This window comes from Salmo salar, chromosome ssa14 (assembly GCF_905237065.1).
Source record: "Salmo salar chromosome ssa14, Ssal_v3.1, whole genome shotgun sequence".
NCBI lineage: Eukaryota > Metazoa > Chordata > Actinopteri > Salmoniformes > Salmonidae > Salmo > Salmo salar.
Genome location: NC_059455.1, coordinates 46,006,485 through 46,031,734, shown reverse-complemented (window position 1 = coordinate 46,031,734; position 25,250 = coordinate 46,006,485). Strand labels below are relative to the sequence as shown.

General features: G+C 39.9%; 1 protein-coding gene across 15 annotated transcripts in view; it reads right to left on the bottom strand.

Moving 5' to 3' along the window:
• Positions 1–25,250, bottom strand: part of LOC106569653 (receptor-type tyrosine-protein phosphatase F) — a 469,500-nt gene that overhangs the window by 155,232 nt on the left and 289,018 nt on the right. For all 15 annotated transcript variants that reach the window (XM_045694461.1, XM_045694460.1, XM_045694463.1 and 12 more), the window contains 2 exons: positions 4,105–4,247; positions 2,864–2,990 (listed from right to left, as the gene is read on the bottom strand). In XM_045694461.1, the coding sequence (XP_045550417.1) occupies positions 2,864–2,990; positions 4,105–4,247 (270 nt within the window). The remainder of the gene's footprint in view (positions 1–2,863; positions 2,991–4,104; positions 4,248–25,250) is intronic.

Below are 25,250 nucleotides of genomic sequence, written 5' to 3'. Positions count from 1 at the left end.
TTAGAGAAAGCTTAGCTTCCCCTAGCCTTATGGATTCGCTGCCTATGAGCCTGTGTGAATTTACTATCCCCAATAGTAGAAAAGGTTACCTATTCTATTGGTCTGCTAGTCCAGATAGAATTAGCCCTAATAGACTCTAGGATGATAGATCCCACATTCCTCCAACCAGTAGAACTGGGCTACATACAAATAAAATATTCTAAAAAAATAAAATATTTAGCCGGCTATTACCGGCTAACGGAAACCCTGATACACCCACGGTCCAGTCCAGACATATGTTCCTAGCAGACACACAGACACTCCCAGAATATTGCAGAACTCAGAAAGCCTTATACTTTCCACCAGCACCAATACACAACTACTGTGGGTCCTTCCCTTTTTATTGAACTTTTATTTAACTGGGCAAGTCAGTTAAGAACAAATTCTTATTTACAATGACGGAGTACCAAAAGGCCTCCTGCGGGGACCGGGGTCGTGGGATTAAATAAATAAATACAATATAAATATAGGACAAAACACACATCACAACAAGAGAGACAACACAACACTACATAAAGAGAGACCTAAGACAACAACATAGCAAGGCAGCAACACATAACACAGTATGGTAGCAACACAACATGACAACAACATGGTAGCAACACAACATGGCAGCAGCACAAAACATGGTCCAAACATTATTGGGCATAGACAACAGCACAAAGGTCAAGAAGGTAGAAACATCAATACATCACACAAAGCAGCTACAACTGTCAGTAAGTGTGTCCATGATTGAGTCTTTGAATGAAATACCTCACAATCAACAGTGTGTGTTTGTGTTTTTATAAAAAAAAATCTATATTTTAATTGAACCTTTATTTAACTAGGCAAGTCAGTTAAGAATAAATTCTAATTTACAGTGACGGCCTACCCCGGCCTAACCCGGACGACACTGGACCAAATTGTGCGCCGCCCTATGGGACTCCCAATCACGGCCGGATGTGATACAGCCTGGATTCGAACCAGGGACTGTAATGACGCCTCTGTGTGTGTGTGTGTGTGTGTGTGTGTGTGTGTGTGTGTGTGTGTGTGTGTGTGTGTGTGTGTGTGTGTGTGTGTGTGTGTGTGTGTGTGCATAACTTCATGTGGTAAGCTAAGTTTATCCCCTACCAAATCTAAAAGTGAGTCAAACATTTCCAATGATGTTTACAACTACTTTTATTTGGTGAGGCGGTACTGCAGGCAGTTGATGGCGTGCGCGTCGGTGTGTGTGTGTGTGTGTGTGTGTGTGTGTGTGTGTGTGTGTGTGTGTGTGTGTCAACCCAGATAGCCCTGATAGCCAGTTAATCAGATCGCAGGTGCATCAAACATGTTGAAGCAACATTAACGTTGTGGTGGAAACTTAAGACAGCTGGGAAGCTGTTTGATCGGCTCAAACTCCATAACAATCTGCCATAATGAGTCACACTGCTTGGGTTTGTCATCAACCAGACTTCCCAGTCATCACAGCTTGTAGGTACGTAAGAGAACGCAGTGGTTCCGTCCCAAATTGGACACTACTTTTTACCCTGGGCCTATACCATCTCTGATCAAAAGTAGAACACTATGTTGGGATTATGGTGCGATTTGGGATACAACCTTTGTCATCACAGCTTGTCGTGTACGTGATAACACACAGTCCGTTCCAGAGCAGATTACTCATCGTGAGATCCTTACAGCCTGGGTACCAAAATGGCATCATAATTCTCTATATTAGTGCACTACTATCAGGGCACAAAGGGAATAGGATTTACATTTGGGACTCAGACACTGTGTCCTCCACTGACCTAGCCAGCATGTTGTTTTGATTCTAACACACACACACACACACACACACACACACACACACACACACACACACACACACACACACACACACACACACACACACACAACCACACACACGCACATACAACCACACACACACACACAACCACACACACACGCACACACAACCACACACACGCACACACACACACACACACACGCGCACATACACACACACGCACACACAACCACACACACGCACACACAACCACACACACGCGCACACAACCACACACACAACCACACACACGCACATACAACCACACACACACACACAACCACACACACACGCACACACAACCACACACACGCACACACACACACACACACACACACACGCGCACATACACACACACACGCACACACAACCACACACACGCACACACAACCACACACACGCGCACACAACCACACACACGCGCGCATACACACACACACACACACACACACACACACACACACACACACACACACACACACACACACACACACACACACACACACACACACACCATCAACTGCTTGAAATACTAACTGAAATATGGCCCGACTAACTGAAATACGGCCCGACTAACTGAAATACGGCCAGACAAACTGAAATACGGCCAGACAAATTGAAATACGGCCCGACTAACTGAAATACGGCCCGACTAACTGAAATACGGCCCGACTAACTGAAATACGGCCCGACTAACTGAAATACGGCCAGACAAACTGAAATACGGCCCGACTAACTGAAATACGGCCAGACTAACTGAAATACGGCCCGACTAACTGAAATACGGCCCGACTAACTGAAATACGGCCAGACAAATTGAAATACGGCCCGACTAACTGAAATACGGCCCGACTAACTGAAATACGGCCAGACAAACTGAAATACGGCCCGACTAACTGAAATACGGCCAGACTAACTGAAATACGGCCCGACTAACTGAAATATGGCCTTTAAGCCAAAAGAGAGTGAAAGACACACACACACAGACACACACAAACAGCGTGACCTTTGACCCCTCACCTTTGACAGAGACCTGAGCGGTAGCCTCGATCTGGCCCAGTGATGATATGGCCACGCAGCTGTAGTTGGCTGACTCCTTGACGTTGGTCACTTCCAGAACATTCCGACCGATGGGCATCTCATCCTCCTAAACAAGAAGAATCATAAAGGTCCATTAACTAGCTTTGTGTATGATCTGACATATTTGAGATAGAAATGCGAGTAACAGATCTTTAGCATTAGCATTGAAAGCAAGTCTGAAAAAGTGGTAAATCCCGTTCTATCTGCTATATTTCTATGCTTCCTCTCCTTTAATGTCACGACTTCCGCCGAAGTTGGTGCCTCTCCTTGTTCGGGCGGCGTTCGGCGGTCATCGTCACCGGCTTTCTAGCTGCCACCGATCCATGTTTCTTTGTCGATTGGTTATGTCTTGATTGTTCACACCTGGTTCCCATTTGGTTATGATTACTTCCCTATTTAAACCCTCTGGTCATCATGATGTTTTGTGCGTTATTGTTTTACTGTTGGTATTGTTCGTTGTGTTTGTAGTTCTTGTTTTACCTGCGTGGATTTTGTATACTGAATTTTTATTTGAGTAAATTACCTATGTTTTACTCAGTTCGGAGTCCTGCGATTGACTCCTTTTCCTCATCACCTATACACGGACACTGACAGAATAACGCACCAAAACATCATGATGACCAGAGGGTTTAAATAGGGAAGTAATCATAACAAAATGGGAACTTAATTCAACACAATTCATACAGACACTGAAGGTGCTGTAGTAATAAAGTTCATACAGACACTGAAGGTGCTGTAGTAATAAAGTTCATACAGACACTCAAGGTGCTGTAGTAATAAAGTTCATACAGACACTCAAGGTGCTGTAGTAATAAAGTTCATACAGACACTCAAGGTGCTGTAGTAATAAAGTTCATACAGACACTCAAGGTGCTGTAGTAATAAAGTTCATACAGACACTCAAGGTGCTGTAGTAATAAAGTTCATACAGACACTCAAGGTGCTGTAGTAATAAAGTTCATACAGACACTCAAGGTGCTGTAGTAATAAAGTTCATACAGACACTCAAGGTGCTGTAGTAATAAAGTTCATACAGACACTCAAGGTGCTGTAGTAATAAAGTTCATACAGACACTCAAGGTGCTGTAGTAATAAAGTTCATACAGACACTCAAGGTGCTGTAGTAATAAAGACAGAATAAAACAGATAAAAAGCTAAACAGTAACAGTGAAAGTAAATACCTTGGTGAGTTCGATTTCTCCCATGATCCACTTGACATAGGGCATGGGAGATCCCACAGCAACACACGTCAGGTTCACACTGCCCCCAGGCATCACCTCGTGGTTGGTGGGTGGGATGGAGAACCGTGGAGGGACACGACGTACTGAGGAGAGAGGAGAACGTTAAGATGGGATCATAAGAGGTGGATGTGATACAAGGTTCCAGAGGAGTGGAGAGGAGAGGAGAAGGGGTGAGAGGAGAGGAGAGGAGAGGTGAGGAGAGGAGAGGAGAAGGGGTGAGTGTGGGTGTCAGGGAGAGTTATGTGTTGAGAGGAGAGGAGAGGAGAGGGGGTGAGTGTGGGTGTCAGGGAGAGTTCTGTATTGAGAGGAGAGGAGAGGAGCGGAGAGGAGAGGAGAGGAGAGGAGAGGAGAGGAGAGGGGGTGAGTGTGGGTGTCAGGGAGAGTTCTGTGTGGAATAAACCGTGACATCACCACGCTTGAAAAGAGGAGCAGGAATTGCAGTTAAGAGATGAGAGTATCTTCATAAAGATAATCTGAAATAAGACATCTCAGTCTTACCCCCCACCTCCCCTAGTAATAAAACATTGAACATTTCAATTCAAATAAACCTTTTCTTTCTAGCACAGCCTTTTCCTTATAACTAAGAGGAGAAATGTACTTACTATGAGATGAGCTTGTCTCACCTGAATGCACTAACTGTCTCTCTGGATAAGAGCATCTGCTAAATGACTAACATGTAAAATGTCAGTGTAATGAATCTAACGTGTGAGGCTGATCGCTTCTCAATCACGATCCAACAGGTGAGCAGCTTAACCAATCACGATCCAAAAGGTGAGCAGCTTAACCAATAAAGAAACAGCAGCATCTTCTGTTGAGTGACTTGGAGCTGTTCCCAGTTACGCAGCACTCAAGACAACATTTGTTCGTAAAACTTTGCCATAGAAACCTTTTGTTTTGCTCCTTATAAAAAAAGGGGGAATGTATTTAAATATGCCACTTTGATTTGAATAACACTCGACTAGACCTAAATCTGTTCCCCTTTGACAGTGTGTCAGACGGTGCTAAGAGCTGAGACAGAGTTGCATCATTCTGAGACTATTTGATACTCTGTGTAGATGCAATGTTTGACTCTCTCGCTCTCCCTCTTTCTCTCCCTCTCTCTCTCTTTCTCTCTCTCTCTCTCTCTCTCTTTCTCTCCGTCTCTCTCTTTGTGAGGCTCTGATGTGCAGATAAGCTGACATTAAAAAGATGTTCCCATGGAGACAGAGAGCGCCTTTTGACGTGGTCGCTAGGGAATAGAAGCTACTATACACACACACACACACACACACACACACACACACACACACACACACACACACACACACACACACACACACACACACACACACACACACACACACACACACACACACACACACACACACAGAGAGAGAGCTTGAATGCTGAAGTAGTGAAAAGCTAACTGCCAGAGAATAAACAGAACAGAGCCATTTACATATGAACTGTTGTTTTATGTATAAATAGAGCTTTATCCAAGTCAACATTTCTATATAAGAGAAATAGCAGGGAGCGGTATTCATTATCTGTCACGTATTGTGTATGTGTAACTTTTAGCCGAGACAAAGAGCTGAAAGTAGGGAGGAGAGGAGTGTTGGCAGCTAAATGTTGACAGGCCTGAGTTTGCGAGACAGGCAGATGTGACATATTGTGACATTAGCACAGTCTTGCTAGGGGCTGACAGACTACAGATGACATAATACAAAACTAGAACAGCTTTCACCTTGCATAACCTACGCTAATGGACAATAAACAATCAATATTGTATACTGTACTATCTGATTATCCTAAATGTATACCAGTACCCTGACTACTAGACTATAGCAGTAGTTATAATGTATAACTAATAACTACCCTGACTACTAGACTATACCAGAAGTTATAATGTATAACTAATAACTACCCTGACTACTAGACTATACCAGTAGTTATAATGTATAACTAATAACTACCGTGACTACTAGACTATACCAGTAGTTATAATGTATAACTAATGACTACCCTGACTACTAGACTATACCAGTTATAATGTATAACTAATAACTACCCTGACTACTAGACTATACCAGTTATAATGTATAACTAATAACTACCCTGACTACTAGACTATACCAGTTATAATGTATAACTAATGACTACCCTGACTACTAGACTATACCAGTTATAATGTATAACTAATGACTACCCTGACTACTAGACTATACCAGTAGTTATAATGTATAACTAATGACTACCCTGACTACTAGACTATACCAGTTATAATGTATAACTAATAACTACCATGACTACTAGACTATACCAGTAGTTATAATGTATAACTAATAACTACCCTAACTACTAGACTATACCAGTTATAATGTATAACTAATAACTACCCTGACTACTAGACTATACCAGTAGTTATAATGTATAACTAATAACTACCATGACTACTAGACTATACCAGTTATAATGTATAACTAATGACTACCCTGACTACTAGACTATACCAGTAGTTATAATGTATAACTAATAACTACCCTAACTACTAGACTATACCAGTTATAATGTATAACTAATAACTACCCTGACTACTAGACTATACCAGTAGTTATAATGTATAACTAATAACTACCCTGACTACTAGACTATACCAGTAGTTATAATGTATAACTAATAACTACCCTGACTACTAGACTATACCAGTTATAATGTATAACTAATAACTACCCTGACTACTAGACTATACCAGTAGTTATAATGTATAACTAATAACTAACCTGACTACTAGACTATACCAGTAGTTATACTGTATAACTAATGACTACCCTGACTACTAGACTATACCAGTAGCTTTAATGTATAACTAATGACTACCCGGACTACTAGACTATACCAGTTATAATGTATAACTAATGACTACCCTGACTACTAGACTATACCAGTAGTTATAATGTATAACTAATATCTACTCTGACTACTAGACTATACCAGTTATAATGTATAACTAATAACTACCCTGACTACTAGACTATACCAGTAGTTATAATGTATAACTAATAACTACCCTGACTACTAGACTATACCAGTAGTTATAATGTATAACTAATGACTACCCTGACTACTAGACTATACCAGTAGTTATAATGTATAACTAATGACTACCCTGACTACTAGACTATACCAGTTATAATGTATAACTAATGACTACCCTGACTACTAGACTATACCAGTAGTTATAATGTATAACTAATAACTACCTTGACTACTAGACTATACTAGTTATAATGTATAACTAATGACTACCCTGACTACTAGACTATACCAGTTATAATGTATAACTAATGACTACCCTGACTACTAGACTATACCAGTAGTTATAATGTATAACTAATAACTACCCTGACTACTAGACTATACCAGTTATAATGTATAACAAATGACTACCCTGACTACTAGACTATACCAGTATTTATAATGTATAATGAATAACTACCCTGACTACTAGACTATACCAGTAGTTATAATGTATAACTAATGACTACCCTGACTACTAGACTATACCAGTTATAATGTATAACTAATGACTACCCTGACTACTAGACTATACCAGTTATAATGTATAACTAATGACTACCCTGACTACTAGACTATACCAGTTATAATGTATAACTAATGACTACCCTGACTACTAGACTACACCAGTAGTTATAATGTATAACTAATAACTACCCTGACTACTAGACTATACCAGTTATAATGTATAACAAATGACTACCCTGACTACTAGACTATACCAGTATTTATAATGTATAACGAATAACTACCCTGACTACTAGACTATACCAGTAGTTATAATGTATAACTAATGACTACCCTGACTACTAGACTATACCAGTTATAATGTATAACTAATGACTAACCTTACTACTAGACTATACCAGTAGTTATAATGTATAACTAATGACTACCCTGACTACTAGACTATACCAGTAGTTATAATGTATAACTAATAACTACCCTGACTACTAGACTATACCAGTAGTTATAATGTATAACTAATAACTACCTTGACTACTAGACTATACCAGTTATAATGTATAACTAATGACTACCCTGACTACTAGACTATACCAGTTATAATGTATAACTAATGACTACCCTGACTACTAGACTATACCAGTAGTTATAATGTATAACTAATAACTACCCTGACTACTAGACTATACCAGTTATAATGTATAACAAATGACTACCCTGACTACTAGACTATACCAGTATTTATAATGTATAACGAATAACTACCCTGACTACTAGACTATACCAGTAGTTATAATGTATAACTAATGACAACCCTGACTACTAGACTATACCAGTAGTTATAATGTATAACTAATGACTACCCTGACTACTAGACTATACCAGTAGTTATAATGTATAACTAATAACTACCCTGACTACTAGACTATACCAGTAGTTATAATGTATAACTAATAACTACCCTGACTACTAGACTATACCAGTAGTTATAATGTATAACTAATAACTACCCTGACTACTAGACTATACCAGTAGTTATAATGTATAACTAATAACTACCCTGACTACTAGACTATACCAGTTATAATGTATAACTAATGACTACCCTGACTACTAGACTATACCAGTTATAATGTATAACTAATAACTACCCTGACTACTAGACTATACCAGTAGTTATAATGTATAACTAATAACTACCCTGACTACTAGACTATACCAGTAGTTATAATGTATAACTAATGACTACCCTGACTACTAGACTATACCAGTAGTTATAATGTATAACTAATGACTACCCTGACTACTAGACTATACCAGTTATAATGTATAACTAATGACTACCCTGACTACTAGACTATACCAGTAGTTATAATGTATAATAAATAACTACCTTGACTACTAGACTATACCAGTTATAATGTATAACTAATGACTACCCTGACTACTAGACTATACCAGTTATAATGTATAACTAATGACTACCCTGACTACTAGACTACACTAGTAGTTATAATGTATAACTAATAACTACCCTGACTACTAGACTATACCAGTTATAATGTATAACAAATGACTACCCTGACTACTAGACTATACCAGTATTTATAATGTATAACGAATAACTACCCTGACTACTAGACTATACCAGTAGTTATAATGTATAACTAATGACTACCCTGACTACTAGACTATACCAGTTATAATGTATAACTAATGACTACCCTGACTACTAGACTATACCAGTAGTTATAATGTATAACTAATGACTACCCTGACTACTAGACTATACCAGTAGTTATAATGTATAACTAATAACTACCCTGACTACTAGACTATACCAGTAGTTATAATGTATAACTAATAACTACCTTGACTACTAGACTATACCAGTTATAATGTATAACTAATGACTACCCTGACTACTAGACTATACCAGTTATAATGTATAACAAATGACTACCCTGACTACTAGACTATACCAGTATTTATAATGTATAACGAATAACTACCCTGACTACTAGACTATACCAGTAGTTATAATGTATAACTAATGACTACCCTGACTACTAGACTATACCAGTAGTTATAATGTATAACTAATGACTACCCTGACTACTAGACTATACCAGTAGTTATAATGTATAACTAATAACTACCCTGACTACTAGACTATACCAGTAGTTATAATGTATAACTAATAACTACCCTGACTACTAGACTATACCAGTAGTTATAATGTATAACTAATAACTACCCTGACTACTAGACTATACCAGTTATAATGTATAACTAATGACTACCCTGACTACTAGACTATACCAGTTATAATGTATAACTAATAACTACCCTGACTACTAGACTATACCAGTTATAATGTATAACTAATAACTACCCTGACTACTAGACTATACCAGTAGTTATAATGTATAACTAATAACTACCCTGACTACTAGACTATACCAGTAGTTATAATGTATAACTAATGACTACCCTGACTACTAGACTATACCAGTAGTTATAATGTATAACTAATGACAACCCTGACTACTAGACTATACCAGTTATAATGTATAACTAATGACTACCCTGACTACTAGACTATACCAGTAGTTATAATGTATAATAAATAACTACCTTGACTACTAGACTATACCAGTTATAATGTATAACTAATGACTACCCTGACTACTAGACTATACCAGTTATAATGTATAACTAATGACTACCCTGACTACTAGACTATACCAGTAGTTATAATGTATAACTAATAACTACCCTGACTACTAGACTATACCAGTTATAATGTATAACAAATGACTACCCTGACTACTAGACTATACCAGTATTTATAATGTATAATGAATAACTACCCTGACTTCTAGACTATACCAGTAGTTATAATGTATAACTAATGACTACCCTGACTACTAGACTATACCAGTAGTTATAATGTATAACTAATGACTACCCTGACTACTAGACTATACCATTTATAATGTATAACTAATGATTACCCTGACTACTAGACTATACCAGTAGTTATAATGTATAACTAATAACTACCCTGACTACTAGACTATACCAGTAGTTATAATGTATAACTAATGACTACCCTGACTACTAGACTATACCAGTAGTTATAATGTAAAACTAATGACTACCCTGACTACTAGACTATACCAGTTATAATGTATAACTAATGACTACTTGACTACTAGACTATACCAGTAGTTATAATGTATAACTAATAACTACCTTGACTACTAGACTATACCAGTTATAATGTATAACTAATGACTACCCTGACTACTAGACAATACCAGTTATAATGTATAACTAATGACTACCCTGACTACTAGACTATACCAGTATTTATAATGTATAATGAATAACTACCCTGACTACTAGACTATACCAGTAGTTATAATGTATAACTAATGACTACCCTGACTACTAGACTATACCAGTTATAATGTATAACTAATGACTACCCTGACTACTAGACTATACCAGTTATAATGTATAACTAATGACTACCCTGACTACTAGACTATACCAGTAGAAATAATGTATAACTAATAACTACCCTGACTACTAGACTATACCAGTTATAATGTATAACTAATGACTACCCTGACTACTAGACTATACCAGTAGAAATAATGTATAACTAATAACTACCCTGACTACTAGACTATACCAGTTATAATGTATAACAAATGACTACCCTGACTACTAGACTATACCAGTATTTATAATGTATAACGAATAACTACCCTGACTACTAGACTATACCAGTAGTTATAATGTATAACTAATGACTACCCTGACTACTAGACTATACCAGTTATAATGTATAACTAATGACTACCCTGACTACTAGACTATACCAGTAGTTATAATGTATAATTAATGACTACCCTGACTACTAGACTATACCAGTAGTTATAATGTATAACTAATAACTACCCTGACTACTAGACTATACCAGTAGTTATAATGTATAACTAATAACTACCTTGACTACTAGACTATACCAGTTATAATGTATAACTAATGACTACCCTGACTACTAGACTATACCAGTAGTTATAATGTATAACTAATAACTACCCTTACTACTAGACTATACCAGTAGTTATAATGTATAACTAATGACTACCCTGACTACTAGACTATAGCAGTAGTTATAATGTATAACTAATAACTAATAACTACCCTGACTACTAGACTATACCAGTAGTTATAATGTATAACTAATGACTACCCTGACTACTAGACTATAGCAGTAGTTATAATGTATAACTAATAACTACCCTGACTACTAGACTATACCAGTAGTTATAATGTATAACTAATAACTACCCTGACTACTAGACTATACCAGTTATAATGTATAACTAATGACTACCCTGACTACTAGACAATACCAGTAGTTATAATGTATAACTAATAACTACCCTGACTACGAGACTATACCAGTAGTTATAATGTATAACTAATGACTACCCTGACTACTAGACTATACCAGTTATAATGTATAACTAATAACTACCCTGACTACTAGACTATACCAGTTATAATGTATAACTAATAACTACCCTGACTACTAGACTATACCAGTTATAATGTATAACTAATGACTACCCTGACTACTAGACTATACCAGTAGTTATAATGTATAACTAATAACTTCCCTGACTACTAGACTATACCAGTTATAATGTATAACTTATAACTACCCTGACTACTAGACTATACCAGTAGTTATAATGTATAACTAATAACTACCCTGACTACTAGACTATACCAGTTATAATGTATAACTAATAACTACCCTGACTACTAGACTATACCAGTAGTTATAATGTATAACTAATGACTACCCTGACTACTAGACTATACCAGTTATAATGTATAACTAATAACTACCCTGACTACTAGACTATACCAGTATTTATAATGTATAACGAATAACTACCCTGACTACTAGACTATACCAGTAGTTATAATGTATAACTAATGACTACCCTGACTACTAGACTATACCAGTTATAATGTATAACTAATGACTACCCTGACTACTAGACTATACCAGTTATAATGTATAACTAATGACTACCCTGACTACTAGACTATACCAGTAGTTATAATGTATAACTAATAACTACCCTGAATACTAGACTATACCAGTTATAATGTATAACTAATGACTACCCTGACTACTAGACTATACCAGTAGTTATAATGTATAACTAATAACTACCCTGACTACTAGACTATACCAGTAGTTATAATGTATAACTAATAACTACCTTGACTACTAGACTATACCAGTTATAATGTATAACTAATGACTACCCTGACTACTAGACTATACCAGTTATAATGTATAACTAATGACTACCCTGACTACTAGACTATACCAGTAGTTATAATGTATAACTAATAACTACCCTGACTACTAGACTATACCAGTTATAATGTATAACAAATGACTACCCTGACTACTAGACTATACCAGTATTTATAATGTATAACGAATAACTACCCTGACTACTAGACTATACCAGTAGTTATAATGTATAACTAATGACTACCCTGACTACTAGACTATACCAGTAGTTATAATGTATAACTAATGACTACCCTGACTACTAGACTATACCAGTAGTTATAATGTATAACTAATAACTCCCCTGACTACTAGACTATACCAGTAGTTATAATGTATAACTAATAACTACCCTGACTACTAGACTATACCAGTAGTTATAATGTATAACTAATAACTACCCTGACTACTAGACTATACCAGTAGTTATAATGTATAACTAATGACTACCCTGACTACTAGACTATAGCAGTAGTTATAATGTATAACTAATAACTACCCTGACTACTAGACTATACCAGTAGTTATAATGTATAACTAATGACTACCCTGACTACTAGACTATAGCAGTAGTTATAATGTATAACTAATAACTACCCTGACTACTAGACTATACCAGTAGTTATAATGTATAACTAATAACTACCCTGACTACTAGACTATAGCAGTAGTTATAATGTATAACTAATGACTACCCTGACTACTAGACTATACCAGTAGTTATAATGTATAACTAATAACTACCCTGACTACGAGACTATACCAGTAGTTATAATGTATAACTAATGACTACCCTGACTACTAGACTATACCAGTTATAATGTATAACTAATAACTACCCTGACTACTAGACTATACCAGTTATAATGTATAACTAATAACTACCCTGACTACTAGACTATACCAGTTATAATGTATAACTAATGACTACCCTGACTACTAGACTATACCAGTAGTTATAATGTATAACTAATAACTACCCTGACTACTAGACTATACCAGTTATAATGTATAACTAATGACTACCCTGACTACTAGACTATACCAGTAGTTATAATGTATAACTAATAACTACCCTGACTACTAGACTATACCAGTTATAATGTATAACTAATAACTACCCTGACTACTAGACTATACCAGTAGTTATAATGTATAACTAATAACTACCCTGACTACTAGACTATACCAGTTATAATGTATAACTAATAACTACCCTGACTACTAGACTATACCAGTAGTTATAATGTATAACTAATGACTACCCTGACTACTAGACTATACCAGTAGTTATAATGTATAACTAATAACTACCCTGACTACTAGACTATACCAGTAGTTATAATGTATAACTAATAACTACCTTGACTACTAGACTATACCAGTTATAATGTATAACTAATGACTACCCTGACTACTAGACTATACCAGTTATAATGTATAACTAATGACTACCCTGACTACTAGACTATACCAGTAGTTATAATGTATAACTAATAACTACCCTGACTACTAGACTATACCAGTTATAATGTATAACAAATGACTACCCTGACTACTAGACTATACCAGTATTTATAATGTATAACGAATAACTACCCTGACTACTAGACTATACCAGTAGTTATAATGTATAACTAATGACTACCCTGACTACTAGACTATACCAGTAGTTATAATGTATAACTAATGACTACCCTGACTACTAGACTATACCAGTAGTTATAATGTATAACTAATAACTCCCCTGACTACTAGACTATACCAGTAGTTATAATGTATAACTAATAACTACCCTGACTACTAGACTATACCAGTAGTTATAATGTATAACTAATAACTACCCTGACTACTAGACTATACCAGTTATAATGTATAACTAATGACTACCCTGACTACTAGACTATACCAGTAGTTATAATGTATAACTAATAACTACCCTGACTACGAGACTATACCAGTAGTTATAATGTATAACTAATGACTACCCTGACTACTAGACTATACCAGTTATAATGTATAACTAATAACTACCCTGACTACTAGACTATACCAGTTATAATGTATAACTAATAACTACCCTGACTACTAGACTATACCAGTTATAATGTATAACTAATGACTACCCTGACTACTAGACTATACCAGTAGTTATAATGTATAACTAATAACTACCCTGACTACTAGACTATACCAGTTATAATGTATAACTAATAACTACCCTGACTACTAGACTATACCAGTAGTTATAATGTATAACTAATAACTACCCTGACTACTAGACTATACCAGTTATAATGTATAACTAATAACTACCCTGACTACTAGACTATACCAGTAGTTATAATGTATAACTAATGACTACCCTGACTACTAGACTATACCAGTTATAATGTATAACTAATAACTACCCTGACTACTAGACTATACCAGTTACGGCTGAATTTAAACTGCTTTTTTCTCCTAATGTGCTTTACTGTCTATATATAAACACACACACACACACACACACACACACACACACACACACACACACACACACACACACACACACACACACACACACACACACACACACACACACACACACACACACACACACCCCGTGTGTCTCCGTGTCTCCCCAGGAGAATAGTACCCTGCTCGGTAATTGCTTTTCTTTTCCACCAAAATGGATTTTCAAACGTGACATTTCTTTTTTTTCTCTTCTTCTCCGCTTTTTCTAAAATGGCTACTAACTGGTCTGTATATTAATACTACCTGGTCTGTATATTAATACTAACTGGTCTGTATGTTAATATACAGACCAGTTAGTATATTAATACTAACTGGTCTGTATGTTAATACTAACTGGTCTGTATGTTAATACTAACTGGTCTGTATATTAATACTAACTGGTCTGTATGTTAATACTAACTGGTCTGTATATTAATACTAACTGGTCTGTATATTAATACTAACTGGTTTGTATATTAATACTAACTGGTCTGTATATTAAAACTAACTGGTATGTATGTTAATACTAACTGGTCTGTATATTAATACTAACTGGTCTGTATATTAATACTAACTGGTCTGTATATTAATACTAACTGGTCTGTATATTAATACTAACTGGCCTGTATATTAATACTAACTGGTCTGTGTATTAATACTAACTGGCCTGTATATTAATACTAACTGGTCTGTATATTAATACTAACTGGTCTGTATATTAATACTAACTGGTCTGTATATTAATACTAACTGGCCTGTATATTAATACTAACTGGTCTGTATATTAATACTAACTGGTCTGTATGTTAATACTAACTGGTCTGTATGTTAATACTAACTGGTCTGTATGTTAATACTAACTGGTCTGTATATTAATACTAACTGGTCTGTATATTAATACTAACTGGTCTGTATGTTAATACTAACTGGTCTGTATATTAATACTAACTGGTCTGTATATTAATACTAACTGGTCTATATATTAATACTAACTGGTTTGTATATTAATACTAACTGGTCTGTATATTAATACTAACTGGTCTGTGTATTAATACTAACTGGCCTGTATATTAATACTAACTGGTCTGTATATTAATACTAACTGGTCTGTATATTAATACTAACTGGTCTGTATATTAATACTACCTGGCCTGTATATTAATACTAACTGGTCTGTATATTAATACTAACTGGTATGTATGTTAATACTAACTGGTCTGTGTATTAATACTAACTGGTCTGTATATTAATACTAACTGGTCTGTATATTAATACTAACTGGTCTGTATATTAATACTACCTGGCCTGTATATTAATACTAACTGGTCTGTATATTAATACTAACTGGTATGTATGTTAATACTAACTGGTCTGTGTATTAATACTAACTGGTATGTATATTAATACTAACTGGTCTGTATATTAATACTAACTGGTCTGTATATTAATACTAACTGGTCTGTACATTAATACTAACTGGTCTGTATATTAATACTAAGTGGTCTGTATGTAAGTCTGGATGCAACCACTGCCATGTCTCCTCATCTTCCTCCATCCCCGTCTCCCTGCCTACTAGCGAGCTGTAAGAGAGCTATAAACTCACCAGTCCTGACAATGTGTGTGAGGAAACACAGCAGAAACCGGCTTCTTCAATCAATATCAGAACAAGCTGGCTGACAGCTGTAAAGTCTATCTGCAGGGTAACATGGGGATTCTGTCAGAGAGACAATAACTGTGGGCTAGTGTACCATGCTGAGGGCTGATCATAGATACCTCCCAAATGGCACCCTGTTCCCTATACAGTGCATTCGGAAAGTAGTCAGACCCCTTCATTCTTCCCACAATTTCTTAGGTTACAGCCTTATTCTAAAATTGATTAAATTAACTTTTGTCCTCATCAATCTACACACAATATCCCATAATGACAAAGCAAAAACAGGTTTTTACACATTTTTGCAAATGTATTAAAAATAATAACTTAAATACCTTATTTACATAAATATTCAGACCCTTTGCAATGAGACTCAAAATTGAGCTCAGGTGCATCCTGTTTTCATTGATCCTCCTTGAGATGTTTCTACAACTTGATTGGAGTCCACCTGTGGTAAATTCAATTGATTGAACATGATTTGGAAAGGCACACACCTGTCTATGTAAGGTCCCACAGTTGACAGTGCATGTCAGAGCAAAAACCAAGCCATGAGGTCGAAGGAATTGTCCGTAGAGCTCCGAGACAGGATTGTGTCAAGGCACAGATCTGGGGAAGGATACCAAAAAATGTCTGCAGCATTGAAGGTTCCCTAGAACACAGTGGCCTCCATCATTCTTAAATGGAAGAAGCTTGGAACCACCAAGACTCTTCCTAGAGCTGACCGCCCAGCCAAACTGAGCAATCGGGAGAGAAAGGCCTTAGTCAGGGAGGTGACCAAGAACCCGATGGTCACTCAGAGAGCTCCAGAGTTCCTCTGTTGAGATGGGAGAACCTTCCATAACGACAACCATCTCTGCAGCACTCCACCAATCAGACTTTTATGGTAGAGTGGCCAGGCGGAAGCCACTCCTCAGTAAAAGGCACATGACAGCCCACTTGGAGTTTGTCAAAAGGCACCTAAAGAACTCTCAGATCATGAGAAACAAGATTCTCTGGTCTGATGAAACCAAGATTGAACTCTTTGGCTTGAAAGCCAAGTGTCACGTCTTGGCACAGCTCATCACCTGGCCAATACCATCCCTACGGTGAAGCACGGTGGTGGCAGAATCATGCTGTGGGGATGTTTTTCAGCGGCAGGGACTGGGAGACTAGTCAGGATCGAGATAAAGCTGAACGGAGAAAAGTACAGAGATATCCTTGATGAAAACCTGCTCCAGAGTGCTCAGGACCTCAGACTGGGGTGAAGGTTCACATTCCAACAGGACAACGACTCTAAGCACACAGCCAAGACAACGCAGGAGTGACTTCGGGACAAGTGTTTGAATGTCCTTGAGCGATGCTGCCCATCCAACCTGACAGAGCTTGAGAGGATCTGCAGAGAAGAATGGGATTAACTCCCCAATACAGGTGTTCCAAGCATGTAGCGTCATACCCAAGAAGAATCGAGGCTGTAATCGCTGCCAAGGGTGCTTCAACAAAGTACTGAGTAAAGGGTCTGAATATTTATGTAAATGTAATATTGCAGTTTTTTATTTTTATACATTTGCAAAAATGTCTAAAAACCTGTTTTTGCTTTGTCATTATGTCATTATTACAATTTAACACATTTTAGAATAAGGCTGTAACGTAACAACATGTGGAAAAAGTCAAGGGATCTGAATACTTTCTGAATGCCCTCTATAGTGCACTACTTCAACCAATGTTATGATCAGGGCTCTGGTCAGGGCTCTGGTCAGGGCTCTAGTCAGGGCTCTAGTCAGGGCTCTGGTCAGGGCTCTGGTCAGGGCTCTGGTCAGGGCTCTGGTCAGGGCTCTAGTCAGGGCTCTAGTCAGGGCTCTAGTCAGGGCTCTAGTCAGGGCTCTAGTCAGGGCTCTGGTCAGGGCTCTGGTCAGGGCTCTGGTCAGGGCTCTAGTCAGGGCTCTAGTCAGGGCTCTAGTCAGGGCTCTGGTCAGGGCTCTGGTCAGGGCTCTGGTCAGGGCTCTGGTCAGGGCTCTGGTCAGGGCTCTGGTCAGGGCTCTGGTCAGGGCTCTGGTCAGGGCTCTAGTCAGGGCTCTAGTCAGGGCTCTAGTCAGAAGTAGTGCACTATGTAGAGCCATTTGAGAGGCAAGCCTAAATCTGTTGAGGCAATGCGAACTGTTAAAATAGCAATGCTCCTGAAAACTAAACAAAACATTCAAATATTCTTATGAGCTGATAAATGGTATCTGTTAAATTCCTATTCCATTCAAAGACCAATATATTCCTGTTTCTTATCATTTGAGTGAGTCACGGCTGAGATACAAGTAAAAACCAAGGCCTTGGATATGTATTCTCAATGTCTGACAAGGAGCTGATTGAGCAGGTCTATTTTTAGTCCCTTTTGAGATGCCTATATAAACCACAATCACTGAATGTCTGACAAAGAACTGATTGAAACTACAGCTAAAGGGCTAAGGCTGGGCGATACGGCCTAAAACTCATATCTCAATTTTTTTAAATCTATGGGCGATTCACGATAATACAGTTACCAGTCAAAAGTTTGGACAAACCTACTCATTCAAGGTTTTTTTTTTTTTTTACTATTTTCTACATTGTAGAATAATAGTGAAGACATCAAAACTGTGTATTAACACATATGGAATCATGTAGTAACCAAAAAAAGTGTTAAACAAATCAAAATATATTTATATTCTTCGAAGTAGCCACCCTTTGCCTTGATGACAGCTTTGCACAAGGAGAGAAGGAAACGAGACTAAGAAGACAACATGAGAATAAACGGACATAAACAACAAAAAATAAACTTAATTCTGCGATACAGGCATTTGGAATATCGTGCAAAAACATACATTCAAATTAATCAAATGAATTTGATATATCGCCCAGCCCTATATAGGGCCTTGTACCCCAGTCTCTGTTGAACATTGGGTCCATGTGATGTGGTAGACAGGGCTGTGTGTTTAACATGAGGTCCATGTGATGTCTAACTGGTATAAAGGGCCGTCTGTTTCCTCTATAACAGGATCCCTTTAAGAACCAGAAACTGTATATAGAAATGGACAAATCCGTCGATGACGTCACTTTATTCATTCTTATGTAAAGTCTCAATGGTGCATTTGTGGACGTGAAGGCTGCGACCAGGGGAATACAACCAGGGTAATACGACCAGGGTAATACGACCAGGGTAATACGACCAGGGGAATACGACCAGGGGAATACAACCAGGGTAATACGACCAGGGTAAAACAACTGCCCCCCCCCCCATCTCTTTAAGTAACTCAAGATGAAGGCCGACTGAGGCACTGTGGGCCGCCATTAGCAACTCAATTATATTCCTTCTTCTGTGTTCGATTTTAAAATAATCAGCACTTACATCTGGTATAATAGAAGCAATGATTGGTTCCATGATTGTCTTCGAAAACTTTTTTATTTTTTATTTACACGAAAATTGACCATGAGGATTGCCATTTTCCCATTGAGTATAATCGTGATCCTGCGTTCTGAATAAAACAGCCTGCAGTACCCCGGTCGGCCTTGAACTTCAGAGCTTCAATGAGACGGGGCAGTCGTTCTCCCCTGGTTAACACATAAATCCCCAGGGTCTTCAATCTGAATGGCTGTCCTCTAGGGCTGATTGAGGCTGTAGATATAGGGTCTTGTTTGTCCTCTAGGGCTGATTGAGACTATAGATATAGGGTCTTGTTTGTCCTCTAGGGCTGATTGAGGCTGTAGATATAGGGTCTTGTTTGTCCTCGAGGGCTGATTGAGACTGTAGATATAGGGTCTTGTTTGTCCTCTAGGGCTGATTGAGGCTGTAGATATAGGGTCTTGTTTGTCCTCTAGGGCTGATTGAGGCTGTAGATATAGGGTCTTGTTTGTCCTCTAGGGCTGATTGAGGCTGTAGATATAGGGTCTTGTTTGTCCTCTAGGGCTGATTGAGGCTGTAGATATAGGGTCTTGTTTGTCCTCTAGGGCTGATTGAGGCTGTAGATATAGGGTCTTGTTTGTCCTCTAGGGCTGATTGAGACTGTAGATATAGGGTCTTGTTTGTCCTCTAGGGCTGATTGAGGCTGTAGATATAGGGTCTTGTTTGTCCTCGAGGGCTGATTGAGACTGTAGATATAGGGTCTTGTTTGTCCTCTAGGGCTGATTGAGAATGTAGATATAGGGTCTTGTTTGTCCTCTAGGGCTGATTGAGACTATAGATATAGGGTCTTGTTTGTCCTCTAGGGCTGATTGAGACTATAGATATAGGGTCTTGTTTGTCCTCTAGGGCTGATTGAGACTGTAGATATAGGGTCTTGTTTGTCCTCGAGGGCTGATTGAGACTGTAGATATAGGGTCTTGTTTGTCCTCTAGGGCTGATTGAGACTATAGATATAGGGTCTTGTTTGTCCTCTAGGGCTGATTGAGACTATAGATATAGGGTCTTGTTTGTCCTCTAGGGCTGATTGAGACTAGATATAGGGTCTTGTTTGTCCTCTAGGGCTGATTGAGACTGTAGATATAGGGTCTTGTTTGTCCTCTAGGGCTGATTGAGACTGTAGATATAGGGTCTTGTTTGTCCTCTAGGGCTGATTGAGGCTGTAGATATAGGGTCTTGTTTGTCCTCTAGGGCTGACTGAGACTGTAGATATAGGGTCTCAAATGGCACCCTATTCCCTACATAGTGCACTACTTTTGACCAGAGCCCTATGAGGTACCATTTGAGACACATCCCATCTATTCTAATCTCTATAAGACTATCTACCAGGTCCTATAAAGACAGGATGAGAATGAGACAGAGAGCGATGGAGAGAGGAGAAGGAAGGATGGATAGAATGGGGGGGGGGGGCAGTGATGTCTGGCTGGGCCCCGTAGTACAGTGTGTCTGAAACACACATGATCCCTTGTGATCCGCTTTGTCCTGCCTGATACCCATGTACCTCAGCGGCAGGTAGCCGTGTTACCGGCTGACTGTCTCAATACCGGACAGAACCTATGGTGCCTAACACCACCTGAATACCCTAACTAACTCAGCAGGATAGAGAGGGGAGGACAGAGAGGGGAGGATAGAGAGGGGAGGAGGGGAGGACAGAGAGGGGAGGATAGAGAGGGGAGGACAGAGAGGGGAGGATAGAGAGGGGAGGACAGAGAGGGGAGGATAGAGAGGGGAGGACAGAGAGGGGAGGATAGAGAGGGGAGGACAGAGAGGGGAGGATAGAGAGGGGAGGATAGAGAGGGGAGGATAGAGAGGGGAGGATAGAGAGGGGAGGACAGAGAGGGGAGGATAGAGAGGGGAGGAGGGGAGGACAGAGAGGGGAGGATAGAGAGGGGAGGACAGAGAGGGGAGGATAGAGAGGGGAGGACAGAGAGGGGAGGATAGAGAGGGGAGGACAGAGAGGGGAGGATAGAGAGGGGAGGACAGAGAGGGGAGGATAGAGAGGGGAGGATAGAGAGGGGAGGATAGAGAGGGGAGGATAGAGAGGGGAGGACAGAGAGGGGAGGATAGAGAGGGGAGGAGGGGAGGACAGAGAGGGGAGGATAGAGAGGGGAGGACAGAGAGGGGAGGATAGAGAGGGGAGGATAGAGAGGGGAGGACAGAGAGGGGAGGATAGAGAGGGGAGGACAGAGAGGGGAGGATAGAGAGGGGAGGACAGAGAGGGGAGGATAGAGAGGGGAGGACAGAGAGGGGAGGATGGGAGGATAGAGAGGGGAGGATAGAGAGGGGAGGACAGAGAGGGGAGGATAGAGAGGGGAGGACAGAGAGGGGAGGATAGGAGGATAGAGAGGGGAGGATAGAGAGGGGGGATGGGAGGATAGAGAGGGGAGGATAGAGAGGGGAGGACAGAGAGGGGAGGATAGAGAGGGGAGGATAGAGAGGGGAGGACAGAGAGGGGAGGATCGGAGGATAGAGAGGGGAGAATAGAGAGGGGAGGATAGAGAGGGGGGATGGGAGGATAGAGAGGGGAGGATAGAGAGGGGAGGATAGAGAGGGGGGATGGGAGGATAGAGAGGGGAGGATAGAGAGGGGAGGACAGAGAGTGGAGGATGGGAGGATAGAGAGGGGAGGATAGAGAGGGGAGGACAGAGAGTGGAGGATGGGAGGATAGAGAGGGGAGAATAGAGAGGGGAGGATAGAGAGGGGGGATGGGAGGATAGAGAGGGGAGGATAGAGAGGGGAGGATAGAGAGGGGGGATGGGAGGATAGAGAGGGGAGGATAGAGAGGGGAGGACAGAGAGTGGAGGATGGGAGGATAGAGAGGGGAGGACAGAGAGTGGAGGATGGGAGGATAGAGAGGGGAGAATAGAGAGGGGAGGATAGAGAGGGGGGATGGGAGGATAGAGAGGGGAGGATAGAGAGGGGAGGACAGAGAGGGGAGGATAGAGAGGGGAGGATAGAGAGGGGAGGATAGAGAGGGGAGGACAGAGGGGGGAGGATGGGAGGATAGAGAGGGGAGGATAGAGAGGGGAGGACAGAGAGGATAGAGAGGGGAGGATAGAGAGTGGAGGAGGGGAGGATAGAGAGGGGAGGATAGAGAGGGGAGGATAGAGAGGGGAGGATGGGAGGATAGAGAGGGGAGGACAGAGAGGGGAGGAGGGGAGGATAGAGAGGGGAGGATAGAGAGGGGAGGATAGAGAGGGGAGGATGGGAGGATAGAGAGGGGAGGACAGAGAGGGGAGGAGGGGAGGATAGAGAGGGGGGATGGGAGGATAGAGAGGGGAGGATAGAGAGGGGAGGACAGAGAGGGGAGGATGGGAGGATAGAGAGGGGAGGATAGAGAGGGGAGGATAGAGAGGGGAGGACAGAGAGTGGAGGTTAAAGGTAGTAAATGAATACCTGTAGCAGCTATCTAGTAGTGAATATGACATTGACTGGGTGTGAAGAGAGAGAGAGAGAGAGAGAGAGAGAGAGAGAGAGAGAGAGAGAGCGCAATGGGAGGATTTGTGGTAAAGCACACACAGTGAACCATGTGCTACATACTGAACAGTAGCAATGAATTACACAGGCTGAACAAGACCAGGTGGGTGGAAGTCAAGGGACAGGCTGAACAAGACCAGGTGGGTGGAAGTCAAGGGACAGGCTGAACAAGACCAGGTGGGTGGAAGTCAAGGGACAGGCTGAACAAGACCAGGTGGGTGGAAGTCAAGGGACAGGCTGAACAAGACCAGGTGGGTGGAAGTCAAGGGACAGGCTGAACAAGACCAGGTGGGTGCAAGTCAAGGGACAGGCTGAACAAGACCAGGTGGGTGCAAGTCAAGGGACAGGCTGAACAAGACCAGGTGGGTGCAAGTCAAGGGACAGGCGTGAGAGGAAGACAGGGTTAGACAATGACAGGTTGACAGGACAGGTAGACAGGACAGGTAGACAGGACAGGTAGACAGGACAGGGTATTGAGAAAGAACAACTGGCACAACTCAGGCTAGGGATGTATACAAGCAACCTGACAATAGGTTTATAATAGAGAGGGCTGCAGGGAGAAGCTGAACAACATAGCAGAAGCTGGATAAGGATTTGAGGTCGGGGTGTGTTTCCGTGTTTTCGGGCGGAGGTGTAACATTGACCTGAGGGTGCCTTTGAGAGTTGGGGTCAGGGGTACAGGAGTTAGAAGTGAAGTGGAACCTACCTTCCCGCTGATCTGTGAGTTAGCGGAATGACACGTTGTGATGGAGGAGGAATGCAGTGGAATGGAGAAAAGACACAGGAGAGAAATACAGCAGGGATAGGATGACAACATATAGTAGTTAAACAGACAGGTGTCATATGAGCTCATCCACACACAGTACAATGCAATGAAAGTGACTGGACAGAAACAAGTTAGGTTGAACCGTGTTATTGCCTGACTAACAAGTTAGGTTGAACCGCGGTATTGTCTGACTAACAACTTAGGTTGAACCGCGGTATTGTCTGACTAACAACTTAGGTTGAACCGCGGTATTGTCTGACTAACAAGTTAGGTTGAACCGCGGTATTGTCTGACTAACAAGTTAGGTTGAACCGCGGTATTGTCTGACTAACAAGTTAGGTTGAACCGCGGTATTGTCTGACTAACAAGTTAGGTTGAA